At 39.9% G+C, this 16,514-nt stretch overlaps 2 protein-coding genes across 2 annotated transcripts; one reads left to right on the forward strand and one right to left on the reverse strand.

Annotated features, from left to right (window-relative positions):
* Positions 1-994: 994 nt before the first annotated feature.
* LOC103979122 (myb-related protein 308) lies at positions 995-2,605 on the reverse strand. The gene is made up of 3 exons (XM_009395166.3): positions 2,102-2,605; positions 1,897-2,026; positions 995-1,815 (listed from the first exon to the last, which is right to left on the reverse strand). Exons 1-3 carry the CDS (start codon positions 2,232-2,234, stop codon positions 1,356-1,358), a joined length of 723 nt encoding a protein of 240 aa, XP_009393441.2. The 5' UTR covers positions 2,235-2,605; the 3' UTR covers positions 995-1,355.
* A 9,851-nt stretch (positions 2,606-12,456) lies between these two features.
* LOC135629134 (uncharacterized) lies at positions 12,457-16,373 on the forward strand. Its single transcript, XM_065136315.1, has 5 exons — positions 12,457-13,138; positions 13,751-14,218; positions 14,338-14,715; positions 14,793-14,860; positions 15,966-16,373. The coding sequence occupies exons 1-5, from the start codon at positions 12,566-12,568 to the stop codon at positions 16,171-16,173; spliced, it is 1,695 nt and encodes a 564-aa protein (XP_064992387.1). The 5' UTR covers positions 12,457-12,565; the 3' UTR covers positions 16,174-16,373.
* Positions 16,374-16,514: the final 141 nt, after the last annotated feature.

Below are 16,514 nucleotides of genomic sequence, written 5' to 3' on the forward strand. Positions count from 1 at the left end.
TGGTCTTGTATTCCTTTTATGACCTTATTCTCTCTAGATCAAGGGGTTTGATACCCCTTCTCAAAAAAAAGGATAAGGAAAAAGACCTCATGGAGCATCTTAATGCCATATATATGGACAAAGAGCAAGAGTGATTTTGGTCTGATATGAAGTTGATCTTTCCATCAATTGGTCTTATAATTTCTTGGAACTCATAGAGCACTTCACTCAATTTTAGGAGTGGCAATTGGAGTTTGGCAAGACAATGGTTGATTGCAATGGCCACACAGTGTAGGAAATATTTCCCTACTTTCTACTTGTTTAAGTAATGTGCAACCATTATGGAAAAAAAGGCTACAATATGGTCAGTAGACAGGATTAATGCATCATTATCTTATGGCAAACTTCCCAAAAATTGTGACAAGATCATCAATGGAATTTAGAATCCTGAGCAAACCATGATATGATAATTTAGGTCCAAAGGATGATCAAGAATTGTTCCCCTAGGTTTTTTATCTTGGCTAATAATGCCTACATAATACAAGAGTTCTTGAACAAGGGACCTAATTTTCCAGTTGCTATCATTTATTACACCTAATCTTGACATGGAAATAAAAGCAAGGCAAACACTTGAAAGAACCACATGTTGATTGCAGACATGACAGCAGAAGGTTAGATGGTCCATAAATTCTTGGAGAAGATGACTCTCCTATTATATTCTATTACTGCATAATGCATGTGTGGAGAAGCTGGTGAGTACCAAAATATAGCTCAAAACAGGGCTTTGGTCTCATCACCTCCCATTAATTTAATATGCCTGGCCATTCCCTCTCAATATTATTTAATTAACTACTACAGATTAAAATATGGTTTTATCACAGCCTCTTTGGTTGCTTTTCTGTATCCAAATTGTGGATACAGAGTTTCTGGTGATCATCTGAAGTTAATCTCCACTTCTCTGCTTTAGAGATCATGAGCAAAGGCTTTTTCTTCATCTACATCAATAAGAAGAAGAAGAAGAAGAGGATATGGTGGTTGTGTTGTGTGATGTCAGTGGGTCACCAACCTCCAACCAACAACAACCTTCCCTTTCCAAATGCATTAAATCTGACAATGAAGACAATATATGATCAAGTTGGGTGGTGGTGAGGTAGGTTCCTCATGGACCCCCTCCTACTTGAATGATTGTTTGGTGCAGCATGCAAAGAGGGAATGCTTGAGTGGGGGCTTTTGCCCACCGGTGACTGAGGCAATCTAACCTTAACCGATATGATTGGCTATGAACATTTGGTTCATCAACATTTGTTCTTCTCCTCCCCTTCATTCCTATCCTAACAAATGATGCTAGTTTGATGTTTTGAACACAGATGATCAGTTTATTGCCCTTCTTCCAATGGTCTATAGAATCTAAGAACATGTTGGAGATCAGGACTTGCTTGGCAGCTGCATGCCTCACTGGTTTGTAGACCCAAATGGTAACACAAACAGATGAGCTGAGCGCAAGCTGGCCCTGATGCCGGCGTCGCAGCCTCGGCTGCTGGAGGTTTCGGAGAACCACCATGGAGGCTTATGGTGAGGTCGAGGTTGAGGTCGGGGCAGCGCTCTTCGTCCATGCTCGTGACACTGCTGTGCCCGTCCTCGGCCATGTCGTTCGGCTTCACGGCTTCGTCGGCTGCCATGGGAATGCCTTGCCGGTGAGAAGGAACGCTGCCGATGGGAAGGTGAGTCTTGGGGTCGAGCCCGCGACTGATGAGCTTGCGCTTGATGTGGGTGTTCCAGTAGTTCTTGATCTCGTTGTCCGTCCTCCCCGGTAGGCGCCCGGCGATCAGAGACCACCTGAAACCACAAGACATTGGCAGCGTAAGAAGGAGGACACGCAAGAGAAGTGTAGCAGCAACAGCAGCAGCTGATACGTACTTGTTTCCGAGCAAGCCATGCAGCTTAATGATGAGCTCGTCGTCTTCCTCGGTGAAGTTGCCGCGCTTGAGGCCAGGCCGCAGGTAGTTGATCCACCGAAGGCGGCAGCTCTTGCCGCAACGAAGGAGACCTGAGAACCAAACCATCCATCAGCACCCAACTCCACCCTCTAACTCATAACCTGAGACGTTAGGACTCAACAGACCTGCAGCTTTGGGGAGCGACCTCCAGCATCCTTCGCCATGAGCCTTGATGTAGGCGACCAGCCGTTGGTCCTCTTCCTTCGTCCATGCTCCCTTGTTGGTGTGAGCCTTCTCGCAACAAGGCGACCTGCCCATTGCGATGTCAGGAGATGAAGAAAGATGCCAATTCTTGATCTGCTTCTTTTGTTGTTGTTGCTGTGGTCTGTGTGTATATATACGAGAGGGAAGGAGAGACTGTGGGAACTCTCCCTATTGACTCGATCCACTACTTGTTGATCCATTGACCGAGTTGGTGCAAAGATGGTTGATAGAAGGTAGGTAGCCTCCATGTTTGCATTGGTGTTTCAACTCTCTGATCCCCCACCGACAGATCCACACCTTTAAGAACTCTTCCCACCTCTCAAACAACCCCATGGTCTCCTGCTCTTGTTTAACCTCAAGCTTAATCATGTCAGAGTTGGGAAGAATATATGGTATTGTTTAACCTGAAGCATTTTCCACGGAAGGGTAAAACCTCATGTCCTTTGTGCCATTCTTGACATGCTTGGTCTGTTGCAGATGATTCTTGCATGTTTGTACTTGCTGCAGAGGTTATCCTGTTGGATCTATCCATGGACAGATCAGAAAGCTGAGAAATAATTGGTTGGTGGGTGATGCATGTGCTTGGATTTGCCCTATGCAACCACTCCAATCCAGGTTATTATGTTTCATCTACAGACATCAATGTCTCTGCAAATAACTCTGCACAAAATGATGTAATAATCCAAGCTTCAACAATAATGCTGCACATCATAATGTCGCAAGTACCTAATGAGATTTTATAGATCAGCAGTAATCAAGATTATGTTAATTATTTGACTCACAAGCTTGTTTCACTAATTCAGAAAGATTGAGCATATTACCGATTCATTCCATGAAAATTGAACCGAAAAATACAGGAGATGTTATTAAAACTGACAGCATATTCTTGCTTTCTGATCAGTGATTAATTGATGAACAAGCAGATAACTATTTGCTTTGTTTGAAGACCATAACTTGATTAGCTCAATTACTAACTCAGGATACTAGACTGGAAAAGAGTCCTTAAAACAATAAGGAAGAGTTGTGCATGTTCTGTTGATTATGTGATGTAATGACTCCAGATTGAAGTTGGCAAAAAAGTCTTGCTGATGTTTAATGTTGTGGAGCTGATCATTTGCATTTCCTAACTGTTCCTACCTACCTGTGAGGGCAATACAAACATGGCAAAGTCAATAGGCGACCAACCCATCTTCCCTGCTGCTCCCTGCTCATGTTCACGGTGTCTTCGTAGGTTATTTATGTATTAACATTGACATCTATCTAACTAAAAGCAGTTGCGCCTATGAACCATTGCTATCAGTCATGGCTGATTCTGCAGCCATTAGTCAGGAGCTATATGATGAACTACATGTTTCTTATTCAGCATATAAACTAGACTGCATATCTTTGGCATCTAGCTGAACTTGTAGGCTTTATCATCTCCAACTAATATTAGTTTAGCAATTCGTAATTTTGTCGGTATGCATGTTATCAATGACTTTACATCTATTAGATATGCTTGACTAGTTAGTTCACATGGCACATCCTTAGTCAAGGTTAATTTTAGTGTTAAATCTGCAAAATCTTGAACAATACCTAATCAAAGAAGAAACTTCTTTTCTGAACCTGTCATAATCATTCTATTGACCGCAGAATATAGTAAACAACAGTTTCATGAAAAAAATTCTCTCAGGTCACTGTGGCAGTACTTGTACTATTTCTTGAGAATGAGTTAAGAATGTAATCCATTTTCATATTTGTCATGATACTATGTTAGATTTTGCCTCCGAAAGAAAAAAAAAGATTCATGGACTTGATGGAAGAAAAATGTCATTATAAACAGAGCAGGAGAATACATGTCAGTCTGTCAAAGCCAAAATCATAGACCCATATTACCTTCCTGCAGCCTTCTTTACAAGAGCTTCTAATTTTTTATGAACAAATCTATAATATGAACAAAAGTAATCTCAGAGTTCCTTATTCTTTCCTAACAGTATGAGATTGATACGCAACAGTGCTCTCATTCATTACTTTTCATTGGAATGAAATTGCTGTTTGGGAAACTATAAATTGCATGAGAGGCAAATTCCATATTAACATTCATGTATCATAGTGATATGGAGAGTAATAGTTTGGATTGACCTCAACATGGGACCTCAACTGTTAGATTGAAATCTTCATGATTTACCACACTTCAACCACAAGATCCTACAAACTTGGACACAAGAAGGAACCATGTAACAAGTCAAAAGCTGATGAAGATTGAAAAGACATTGCATGTATGTTAGTCCTTTACAGAATTCAGCCAAACTGAGACTAATAAGATCAAACATATGAGCCAACAGGGCCTCAATCCTATTATTCTTTAAGAGGTCATATCATTCTTGTGGTACATCATCTACTATCTAAATCCAATCAGAAATATAGATTACATGTTACTGGTCACTTGTCTTACCAAGGAATATGCTGCTGATATGCAACTGCAGTGAACCTAATGTTGGATGGCCTACCAGTTTAGTTTGATACATGATCTCATTATTTCTTTAAATTTTCCACCAAACTTTGTGGTCTTTTAGACTGCAACAAATATAAACTTGATCAAGGCTATCCACAACCTCCTAAACCTACTATTAGGTTGTTCATCCTAACTTTGATTCCCTCAACAACCAAAGGTTATTGAAATGATGCCTTGAGACACCTGCTTATCTGTGATTAGAGTATTATGTATGGTTGGTGGCTGCATTCATAGGCTTATGATGGATTGCCTTCCAACCCTCTTGGCCTCATTTGTCATTTAGTTTGATCAATTCATAAACAATCAATTCCAATGAAGTTGGAACTCATTAAAGTAAAAATAGAGAAAAGGAATTGTTTGTTTTCAGGAAAATCATTATGAAGCAATTAGATGAATTGCACATAATGGCAAGTTTAGCAGTTTCAAGCAATACTGCTAATGTTGATCATACTATCTGATTGTTATCCATTTTATAATCTTATCACAATCTATTTGATCCTTTTTATAGACCTCAATTGCAAGAAAAAAAAGATAATATAGAAATAAAATAAAAAATTATAATTAAGAAATGACGTTTGAGATTTTATTTGGAAAATAATCTTCCCATGATAGATTTGTAGAGATTTTCTTGCACTTAATCAAAATTAAGTTTTAATTTCTTTCATTTTTTTCTATATTTACTTCATTTTTCTTTTCCTTTAGGAAACTAAATTAGAAATATTCTAGTTGTTGGTCCTCTAAACTAATAAAAAATATTCACATAAGAAATAAGTTAAATTGGTCCCAAATCACACATAGCATCCAACAGATTTGTTATTGTCCAAGTGTGAAATATTGTCATTGTAGTTTGGTTTCTTGAAATTGCTCTTTGACAGGTTTGCTTCCCTTTGTATGGTTGCATTGATTACTGAAATAATTGGTGGATTGCACATTCACTTTGCATCATTTGGTTTCTTTTATGTCAACACAGTCTCTGAAACTTGTAATCTGTCTCTTGATAACATTGCCTGTTGAGTAAAGTGAATGTCTTGACATACGCATCCTTTTGTGGCATCAGTTGCTCTTCTCTGTTTGTTTTCACCAAAAGATTCATTCATTCATCAGTGAACAGATAACTAAAAGGACTCAGAATGAAATGATAATTATCAGAAGTGACAAATAGCATTAAAACCATCAAAAAGTTCCTTCTTTTTCCTTCTCTTGTTCAGAGTGAAATTTCTTTTTCTTGCTCCAAAATTGGTCCTTACCAATTTTGCGTACCCTGTTTCATGCTTCAGCAATCTCTTCGGGGCAATAAGAAATGCAGTTTTAACACTTATTTCTCCTAAGATTGCTAGAACAACTTCTTTTAATTCAAGGTTTCAGTGTGGGATGAGGCTGTCATGTCGAATACTTCTGAGACTTCAGTCAATTGCTTTGTTTAGTTTCAGGTTAAGAGTATGCATACAATGAGTAAAAGGCCGCCTTTTCAGAGTACCTCTTCCACTGATGTCAACTGAAAAAGGTGGGCAGCTAATTGGTGCAAGAATTCCATTGCGGACCCACTTAAAGTGAGATTTCGTACGTACATGGTTGACCCACAAAATCTTTGTCGGAGTTATGTGGCATTGAAGTTTCTTCGTAAATGTGATGTCATGGAGAGAAGACAAATTCGTGCTTTTAAGAGCCCGCTCATACTCCCAAATGCCAAATATTTTGCTGTAAGGAAAGTCGACAGGTTCCCAAGAAGCTTCTGATCTTGAATCATTGAATGATCGGAGATAAAGGGAAGCACATAGTGTTGGAACGAGACACCCTTCAACTGTTGTATCATCATGTTTAGGCCAATGGCTAATAGCAAGATCTTACTCGTGGACAACAACTTCTCCTCGGATCGCGATTTCTTTGATCTTGGAGAGTTGGGTTATGTCCCCATTGGTGACGGGGAAATGAACTTGGAGCTTAAGCTAAACCAGAGCCAATGTGTTGGGTCATGTCCACGGTGGTGGCAAGGATGGTGGTTGAGCAGCGTGTATATATAGTTGTTATTGCTTTTGTCATTGACTGTTCGATCATATAACATCGAAAGCTGGGCCTCGTGCTGTCCCACTATATCAGCGTGTATATATAGTTGTTATTGCTTTTGGGTGTGAAGGGGGGTTGAAAAGGTGGCGAAGGCGTTCCGTTTGTCCACTTGCTTTGCCCGACGGCTCGAAGCACAGCGTATCCTTTGGCCGAGGAAGCCCGAGGAGCGGCTGTCAACGGCTTAGGAGAAGACCGGATCCTTGACCCTATTCGCTGCAAAAGACGAGTTCTTTGCCCCGTATTCCGTCGCTCGGTGATTTGTGGAGTCGTTTAAAGTTTCCTTCACCGAAATCTTGAATTTTTCTTATCTATGTCATAGATTTGGCCCTTGGTAGGTTTTTGGCCACATAGGGAAGGAGATTGAGGTGTAAAGTTATCAAAAGATGGGATCTTGGGCGTCGTGAATGTAGCTGTTTAAGTATAGGGTGGCTAGTTTTTGTACGTCATTTGTGCGGCCACTTTTATTGGTTGTTTCTGGAGCTTTCTCGTGAATGCCTTTTGCACGTTAGTGCTTCAATATTTGGGATCGAAGTTCCTTTTTCGACTCGTTTTATGCTCTCCGAGCATGGATTTGCTAAAATCTAAGACTTCTGAGCTTATAATTTTCCCTGGCGGCGCTAAGGTTGGTTAAGGGTTCGAATTCCTTGATCCATCTCTCTGTTTGCTGGGCTTTTCTTGGACATTTTGGGGTTTCTTCTTCGATTAGAGCTTGGTGCATGTATGTGTTACTGGGTAGGAAACATGATCGTTTCTGGGTAGTAATTCAGGTTCCAATGTGAGGTATTCTCAAATATGGAGTTTTTGGTTTTTGTTTGTGTTATCAAAGCCTTTTCTCTGCTATTCCTTCCGTATAATTAGTAGGGAACAAATGGTGATTCCATCCAGATGTATGAGTTCCTACTCAGCAAGCGCACAGTCACTGGTCTTCCTTGAAGTATTGAAGTACTCTGTCCAGCAAAAGTGGCTTCGATGGAGATGTCAGAGCATAGGTTGACAGATGATCAAGGCTGTAAGGAAGACAAGGTGAATAGAATGTTGTCTGGACAGGGAATTGATACATTGGCCAGAGATGGTTTGGATGGCTCAAAACAAGAGCAATACATATTATGGAGGTCTTTAATGTAACTGGCGCTGGCGAATCTCACAGTCATAATGTCACTTCGGACACTGTGAATTTCCAAAAGGATGAAAGCAGCCAATCAAAATCATTAGCCCCTCCGAATTATGAGAGTTCAATTCTGACTAGTTATTTGTCCATTAAAGGTTCATCTGGTGAATGTTCGCAGCTTGCATGTATTTATTCCAGGGAAGTTAGTGGACCTGGGTGCTTTCTAGATGACTCCTCTTCTGGTGCTGTTTCAGATCCTTGCAATGCTCGTGCGAAGCAGATGAAGTTATCTTCTCTTGAGCAACAAACTTATATGAATGTTGATCAAGAATGTGGTCTGTCTTCCACTGTTGATGACTTGACTGACCTGAGTCATTCACAAAGTTCTTTAAGTGTGCCCATGCAGCATCAACAGCAATCAACATGCCTATGCAGCATCAACAGCAATCAACATGCCTTATGGTTGAAACTTGTGGTCCAAGTATCATATGAAGTTACCATCTCTCTAAAACCGAAGAAGAAACTGATGGTAGTGATGACATTGCTATGGATGTTGATTGCAAAAGTCAAGACATGAAAGGGGATAAGTTACTTAGTGAAGCTAAATCTGTTGCTTCCCCTGTTTCCATTGAGAGCTTCACTTCAGGACTTTTGATGGTGGCTGCCACTCCTGTGGAGGCACAAGGTGTGCCTCTATATATGAAAAATGTTGTGGAAGAATTGAGCATTTTGCACTCTGGCACAGTTGATGTTGTCTCAAAGAGGGCATTGACTGGGGAACTTCCTGAATGTCTTTGTTCTCATACAAATTGTCTACGTATTGATGCAGGCTTGAAAATTGAGCCTCGTGTGAGGACTGACCGAACAAAGTTTGCTTCCTACTTTGTAGCACCCAAAGAAAAACTTGTTGTCACTTCATTTTCTCTAGCTTGGAAGGCCTGTGGATAGAGGCTTTATGCCAGTGCAATGGGCTCTGAACAGGAAGATAATGGGAGGGTATGGATGAATATCGACAGATTTTGGGATGATTTGACAGACACTGTTCTACATTGAGAAGAACACTTGGCCCATTGGAATATCCATTTCTCTTTTGAAGAGATGGCAGCTTCTTGAACCATTTGTTGCTGTGGTCTGCATCAATAAGAAGATTGGTGTTCTGCCAGAGGGAAGGCTACTCAAGGCCATGAAAAGTTCTACTTACATCCTGAGTGGGGAAAATAATATTGTCTTGGCAGATCAGAGTGTGCACAAAGTTGCTCAAGTGGCAAATCAGAATCCAAGTTCAGGAATGTGTTTAAATCATAATGCTCTGCCAGTTACTCAGCTTGATTATAAATCTGAAAATGTAAGTGAAATTTCTATAAATCAGCAAAGATTACAAAATTGCAATGGTCTGCGATGCAGTAGCCAATGTAAGCTTCAAAAATGGCATTTTGGAAGCTGTGTAGAAACACAGAAGATGCCTTAAAAGTTCAGCTGGTTGTATTGAAAATGCCTTGCATGATACCAGATGCTTACATCACATGTGTTACAAGGATTCAGCAAGTCCTAATAACACAGTAAATGGTTCAGAAAGTACATTTGCTTTCACAGTTGGTGATTTCCAGCTCAAAATCCTCTTAGACCTGTTTTAGAAACATCACCAACTGATGTTTTGAACACTTGCAAAGCTGCTTTTAATCAGTCTTTCTCTCTTCAAGAAAGTAGTGTTCTATCTGATCCTAATGCTAGGTTGCTTGTGGCAATTTTCTCTCTTCATAAGATGGACCAGTTTGATTCATCAGAACATATTGAGCAAAATACATTCACGTGTATGTCATTCACAAGTAAATCTACTGCTTTACATTCTTGTTCTGCCTCTGTTATAATTTGTGCTCCAGATATTCAACTTCCTGTTGATCCTGTTCCTGTTGTGCCAACTAACAACGACACCGAATCTGATGTCGATAAACTTTATGAAGCTGAAGCCAAGCACGTAATGGAAGAAGATAAGAGGCTACTCTTTGTAGGGGCTGGAAATGAAGATAGAGGTTTTATTCATTCTTCAGAAGCAAATCGTAGCTGCTTAACTGATGGACAGGATGTAGGTCTCTGTGACTGATGATTCTCAACCTCGGTGACACGAAGTTAAATTTTGAGAGAGCATATTATTAGCAAGTTTTTCGCAGATGACTCCAGCACATCCAAGTTTGAAATTGAATATTTCTGTGTGAACACATCAAATTTGAGAAGCTATGCTGCACAAGTGACAGTGATGATTAATATTTTAAATTTGTTCAAGTATGAAAGAGCATATAATCTTCCAAGAGCCTGCAAGTATTTTTCTGTTCATGTTGAAATTGGTCATCAGAAATTGGAAGGTTGCCACTCCTGTTCCTTGGGACAAGGAGTTTTTAACGGACTTGATGGGAGAGGTGTCATGCTATCGATATGAAAGCTCATATCGAGATAGTTCATGAAGTTCATGGTCTTCATCAACTGACACGTATTGCTAGAAAAATATTCTGCAGGCCTTTAGACAACGGATCTGTTCACTTTTGGAGTCAGAAATTCGATTGAAGTTACAACATTTTTGTTTTTGTCTCGATGGATATAATTAGAACTTTTATTCCTTAGCCTACCAACAGTCAGCTCCATTGAATAAAAGGCTGCAAAAGGTTCATTCAAGCTTTACTCTTATATTGCCCGAGTCAAACCATAGTAATGACAAATTATTGAATCACTAGCCAGAGTGATCTCCCTCATTTAACTGATATGAAAAAGATGGTTATTTCTACTCTCAAGTACCATCTTTTAGATCGTCTCTTTGGATTCTTATGGGATCTATAGCTTGAAGCTATCAGCCTTGGTGTATTTAATAGATAATTCAGCCGGATGAGACAATTGTTTGGGTTGTGGCTGCGGACACTGAGCACAGTTAGGCTTGAACTTTTGCTTTTACTTCTGCTATTTTCGCATGTTTGTGGTAATTGCATTCTATTGATTTGATGCAACCTCTGAAGACTGGATCAACGGTATGCAGCTCCATGATAGCCAAGTCCCAGCTTGAAGACTGTCACTAGTGTATTCTAATTCATCCTTTTCGAATTTAAAGGATGAAAGCTGACAATAATGTTACAACTGGAAGCAATAATACTTGGTCGCTTTAGAGACCATTGCATTTGCTTATCTTGACTGCTGTTAGTTTATCGATAACTAAAGAAGTTTACCAGTGAAAGTTCACCTTGGCTGAAAGAGAAGCCACCAAATTGTGCAGTTTTTTCTTCTTTTTTACTCTAATTGGCTTGACAGGTTTGGATGGCATAATTTCACATCCCTGTTGTAGCCTGCAAACTTTGTAGTTGTCGGTCATTCTAACAGAACTGTTGATGCAAATCTTCCTCGAGTTTTTTTTGTTACGGAGTTCTCTTCGGATATCCAATTGATGAGCGCATGTGCAGATTTAGGCACACCGTGTTACTTGCAGAATGATATGCTTTGATTTATGCATGGAAATATCTAAAATTTGCTTGTGTTTGACAGTTGTTCATCTGGTTCAGTGGCATTCTCTTTTGATGTGTCTTGAAGTAAAATTTAGGCAAATTGGCCATTTGGTAACATTCATCTTTTGGTAACTTTAGTCAATAGGAAGAGATCATACTGACTGCATCAAATTATTGTCGCTCTCTTGTTTAACATATGACTTTGATGGTGCAAGTTGGTTCAATTTGCTTGTATTTTATTTTCTAGCAGTTTTCATTTCATTCACAGAAGAATAATGGTGTGTAGTTTATGATTTGGAGTTAGTTTTCCCAGCTCAAAGAAGCATTGCTCATATTTGGATAAGGACAAAATAAAGTCAACCCATTGGTTGGTCATATGATGAAGTCAAACCCTTTCATCTATGCTTGAGAATGCTACTATGCTTTTATCTAACAACAGAGACAAAAAAGAATGGTGCATAACTTGTTATTAGATGAGTCATTTATTGCACAATAGACATTTTTCCAGATTTATTTTTTGTGTTTAATGCCAAAGTGATAAGCATAGAGATCGATTAATATTTATGATAATACAAACATGTTATTGATTATATCATGATTCAATTTTACGGGATAATTAATTTATTAATTCGATAGCTCAAGCTGAGTCTTAAGATCTCTTTCACTTCAAATATCACAAGATCAAACCTGAGACACAATTTCACATCATTCTTTCTCTCATATCATTTGTTACGATCTGATCTGATGAGATTATCGTATAGCTTGATTAAGATCTTCTCCACATCATTGTGATCAAAACATGGGTGTTTCATATTCAATCCCAATTAAAATTTAGGCCATTCAATGGATTGACAAGCTTGATAGGGTTGGACTTATAGTACTTGGAATGGGTTTAAATCAACATGAATATAATTCGTATGCAATTTTAATTGGCAGGAATATAATATTTAATTTTGAGAAAGGCTTTTCAAACCCAACACGAGAAAAGCCCACAAAAGAAACCCATATGATGATTGGTTTGGAATTAGGGATACATGGGTAATCCAGTGGGCCCCAGTTCTCCTTCTCTTTCCTAATCGTACCTACGCGGCCATCGTGTCCGGAAACTAATAAATATTCCCAAAACCCTAACCCCGCCATTTCCCCCTAAAACCCTAATCCCACGTCCTCCTCTTCATTCTTCTCCTTCTTCTGCGTGTACGATTCTTCATGTACTCCAGTCGCAGGAGTGGCAGCTATGCAGAAGCTCTGTCGTGGAAACCCCGTCCTCTGCAACGCCGGCTGGTTTGAGCCACGTGCCGCCCGAGCCCTCTTTCTCTCTTCGTTGCCCGCCCTCCGCCTCCCACTTCGACCCTCCGCCGCTATCCTCTGCTCGGGCCAGTATGCCCGCCTGAAATACGCCCCCGTATACCACTCCGCTGACGATGGCTCGTACCTCTTTCGGCGGGACCGAGTGCCGGCCTCGGCCCACTCTTTGCGCGATTGGTGGGCGAGGGGCTTTAGGGCGGTCGAAGCTCTGAGGAACCGGGAGAAAGGCGGGGACTTGGAGGGTTCCGTCGAGGAGGACAGCGAAGAAGAGGAGGAGGATGGGGTTGCGGGTGCGGAGAGGAATAGTGAAGTTCAGCAGAGGGCTTCTCTGGCTGGTGGCAAGTCAGTGGAGAGGAGGGCAAGGAGCGGTGGTTCTAGTGCGCCTCCAGCACAGGGCTTAGAACTGTTGGCGATTCCGGGGGTTGGTCCTCGGAATCTGAGGAAGTTGGTGGATAAGGGTTTCGAGGGCGTGGCCCAGCTCAAACAGCTTTACGTGGACAAGGTATATGATTGTGTTCCTGCATTACCTAATTCTAGCACTTGGATTATTTTGTTTAGTTCTCAAAGTTACCTTGAATTAGCACATATATATGAAATAAAGGTTAAAGATTGAACTAGAACAGTCCCTTTGTCGTTATTATTCTTGGAGTTGGTGTAGGTAGAGACAATCATTTAACTAATTATCTTTTATTTTGGGTGCTGGAGTTGTGGTTGATGGAGATAGTAATTTAACTATTTGTATTAATTTTTATAGACAAGGTTCAGTTGTTTGTCAAGTGGTAAACGAGAGAAACGATTTGGAGATTTGGATTGGTGCCATTTCATTCTTTAATGTTCCTTCAACGGGTAATATATGCTCCAAATTCCTTTTTGCTCTAGTATTGGCGCATATCGTGGATCATGTATTTTTTTTTAATGTTTCCTAAACTTTGTGTTAACATGTCCATTTGCATTCTTTTTTGTTTGATGGATCATGCTACTGCACTCGTATCTGCGACTTTGTAAATTGCTATGACAAATTCTCCAAATTACATAATTGAATTTTACATTTCTGGTCTGTATATAAGTGGTACTTTTCCATTCTGATATGACTTTAATATTGGTCCCCTCACAGTTTGTTGGCAAATCCAGCGATAAGATGATTGAATACTTACAGAGCTCTGTAGGAATTATCCATAAAAGCCATGCAGAGAGTATAACCTCCTTTATCAAGGAACAAGTGGATGAAGAGTTAGAAGGGGATACCATGGAGTCTACCATGAAGCTTTCACAGAAGAATAGGCTTACATTTTGTGTTGAAGGCAATATCAGTGTTGGGAAGACTACGTTCTTACAAAGAATAGCTCATGAAACAATTGAATTACGTGATCTTGTAGAAATAGTTCCAGAACCTATTGACAAGTGGCAGGATATTGGTCCTGATCACTTTAATATACTGGATGCCTTCTATGCTGAACCACAGAGGTATGCCTACACCTTCCAGAATTATGTATTTGTAACTAGGGTCATGCAGGAAAGAGAGTCGTCTGGTGGAATCAAGCCTCTTAGGTTGATGGAAAGAAGTGTTTTCAGTGATAAAATGGTGAGCATATATTATAATAGATTACAAACATGGGCATAACTAGCTTCTCCATCACACAATGTTTTTGTTTGACATGACATTTGTGTAATTTCTCTGCTTTTTAATGTCTTTATATGCAGGTCTTTGTACGTGCTGTTTATGAGGCCAAATGGATGAATGAGATGGAAATTAGCATATATGATTCATGGTTTGATCCTGTCATATCATGCCTTCCAGGGTTAATCCCTGACGGGTTCATTTATCTTAGAGCTAGCCCTGACACTTGCCATAAAAGAATGATGTCACGTAATAGAGCTGAAGAAGGTGGTGTTAGCCTACAGTACCTGAGAGATCTACATGAGAAACATGAAAGCTGGTTGTTTCCTTCTCAACATGGAAACAATGGTGTACTCTCAGTCAGTCAGTTGCCTCTGCATATGGATAGCTCTCTGCATCCTGATATAAGAGAGCGTGTTTTCTTTCTAGGAGGCGATCACATGCATCCAACCATCCAAAAGGTAGCTTTTTCATCTTGGCCTTTCCTTAATTATAACGAATTCATTGTTAGACCTAAGTAAATTTTATTGATGAGTAGGTTCCAGCTCTGGTGCTGGATTGTGAACCCAACATTGATTTCAGCAAAGACATTGAAGCTAAAAGACAGTAAGTTAAATAGTCTCGCCCTCTTCCCAAGGATACTGGCGGTAGCTAAATTTTTGCAGTTTAGTTATTTGATTTTTTGTGTTTAGGAAAGGGTATACTTGCATACTGTCCTTTTATCTGCTCTTATAGATTTTGTTTGATATCTTAATATTCTTGTCGTGTGCATGTTTTTTTTTTTTGTATTTCTGAACATTCTCTAAGGTTTAGAGCTGAATTGCATTCATTAAATATTCTTAGGATAATATCATCAACTTCCAGCCTTGTACGCACGAGATTTCACAACCTAACCCAATGGGAAAATCGACTCAGTAACAATGTGTCTTGTATTGACATAACTTAAAATACATATGCTTAAGCTAATGATAACATATTTATATACTTCTATAGATCAATACAATCTCTCACTTCCATCATGAGACCAATCAGGATGTTATATGATGAGTGTGACATGAGTACATGTGTAGTAGATGGTTGAAGAAATTGCAAGATAACTAGTCATAAACTGTCAGTTGATGGAATGTTGCTTACGAGATAATTGAGAATTCAAGTTGACTGTATTTGTAGTCTTACATCCACAATCAGTGAAGATCTTGATGTTCAAACTCTTGCCCTCGGGTTGAACATAGCAATCTTACCTTTGCACTGGGACCTCTCTATCCTATTTAGTAGCATGTGTAAGACTAAGGGACTTTGCTTGGGTGAGATGATTTGGTAAAAGAGCAAAAAGTGAGAATTGCATCTAAGCCCATGTTTGGTTGTCTAACTGTCTTGAATCGAAGTTGTATCTTCGGAAGTACTTATTAATAGATTGGACTAAGCTTCAGGGATTGCATACGATGGTGTGATATATGCTGGTGTCCAAACTAAATCTGCATCGGTTGGGTTTGGTTCAAGCACATGGGTTTTGGATTGCTGTACGGCAAGCACCCTTGTATAGCTCTGTTATGCTGGCTGAACAATAAAATTCATCACTTTAGGGTATCTCCCTAATGCATTCCCTTCCGAGATTATCAGATGATATTAAAATGCCCGACCGATAACAGGTGATTTGTTTATCTTACGTCTATAATTTCTCATCCTCTGATGGTCCATTGTTTATATCCAGGTATGCTCGGCAAGTCGCAGAATTCTTCGATTTTGTGAAGAAAAAGAAAGAAACTACGGCTGCAGAAAATGTTAATGACAGAAAGGGCAAAGACCCAAAGGTACTGCTTCCCCATGAAAGTGGTTTGTGGATTCCAAAAGGCAGTGGCTTCCCTGAATCTACCCCATCTCTGGACTTAAGAAGAGCAATGTCCTTCCTCCCGGGTTAGCTGCTATTTGACCAAAACTTTCAGCTGTGGGTATCTGAAGTCTTTTAAGGAGATGCTGATTCTCGCCTACCATTGTACTTAATCCTGCTAGTTTATGATGGCACAAATGCTTCTGACATGAACAAGAATTTAGAATGTTGTAGTTTTATTGTCTGTAAATTACATCTGGATTACTACTAGCTCGAAATCTATTTGAACAACTGGTTGCATCTGACATGAACAACAACGGTCAATGCCTCTGCTTCCATATTCTACCCGTCTCCCGGAAAGCTTTCTTTGGTCCCTGTTTCTGAGATCAAACCACTGTTGCTTGCTGGAGAAGCTATCGAGTGCTTTGACTA

Source organism: Musa acuminata, chromosome BXJ1-3 (genome assembly GCF_036884655.1).
Source record: "Musa acuminata AAA Group cultivar baxijiao chromosome BXJ1-3, Cavendish_Baxijiao_AAA, whole genome shotgun sequence".
Taxonomy (NCBI): Eukaryota; Viridiplantae; Streptophyta; class Magnoliopsida; order Zingiberales; family Musaceae; genus Musa; species Musa acuminata.

Coding starts and splice junctions, on each gene's coding strand:
- LOC103979122 (XM_009395166.3), bottom strand. CDS start 2,234: ATGGGCAGGTCGCCTTGTTGCGAGAAGGCTCACACCAACAAGGGAGCA. Junction 2,027..2,101: donor GTCGCTCCCCAAAGCTGCAG/GTCTGTTGAGTC, acceptor TTTGGTTCTCAG/GTCTCCTTCGTTGCGGCAAG. Junction 1,816..1,896: donor CATGGCTTGCTCGGAAACAA/GTACGTATCAGC, acceptor TTGTGGTTTCAG/GTGGTCTCTGATCGCCGGGC.
- LOC135629134 (XM_065136315.1), top strand. CDS start 12,566: ATGCAGAAGCTCTGTCGTGGAAACCCCGTCCTCTGCAACGCCGGCTGG. Junction 13,139..13,750: donor AACAGCTTTACGTGGACAAG/GTATATGATTGT, acceptor GTCCCCTCACAG/TTTGTTGGCAAATCCAGCGA. Junction 14,861..15,965: donor GACATTGAAGCTAAAAGACA/GTAAGTTAAATA, acceptor GTTTATATCCAG/GTATGCTCGGCAAGTCGCAG.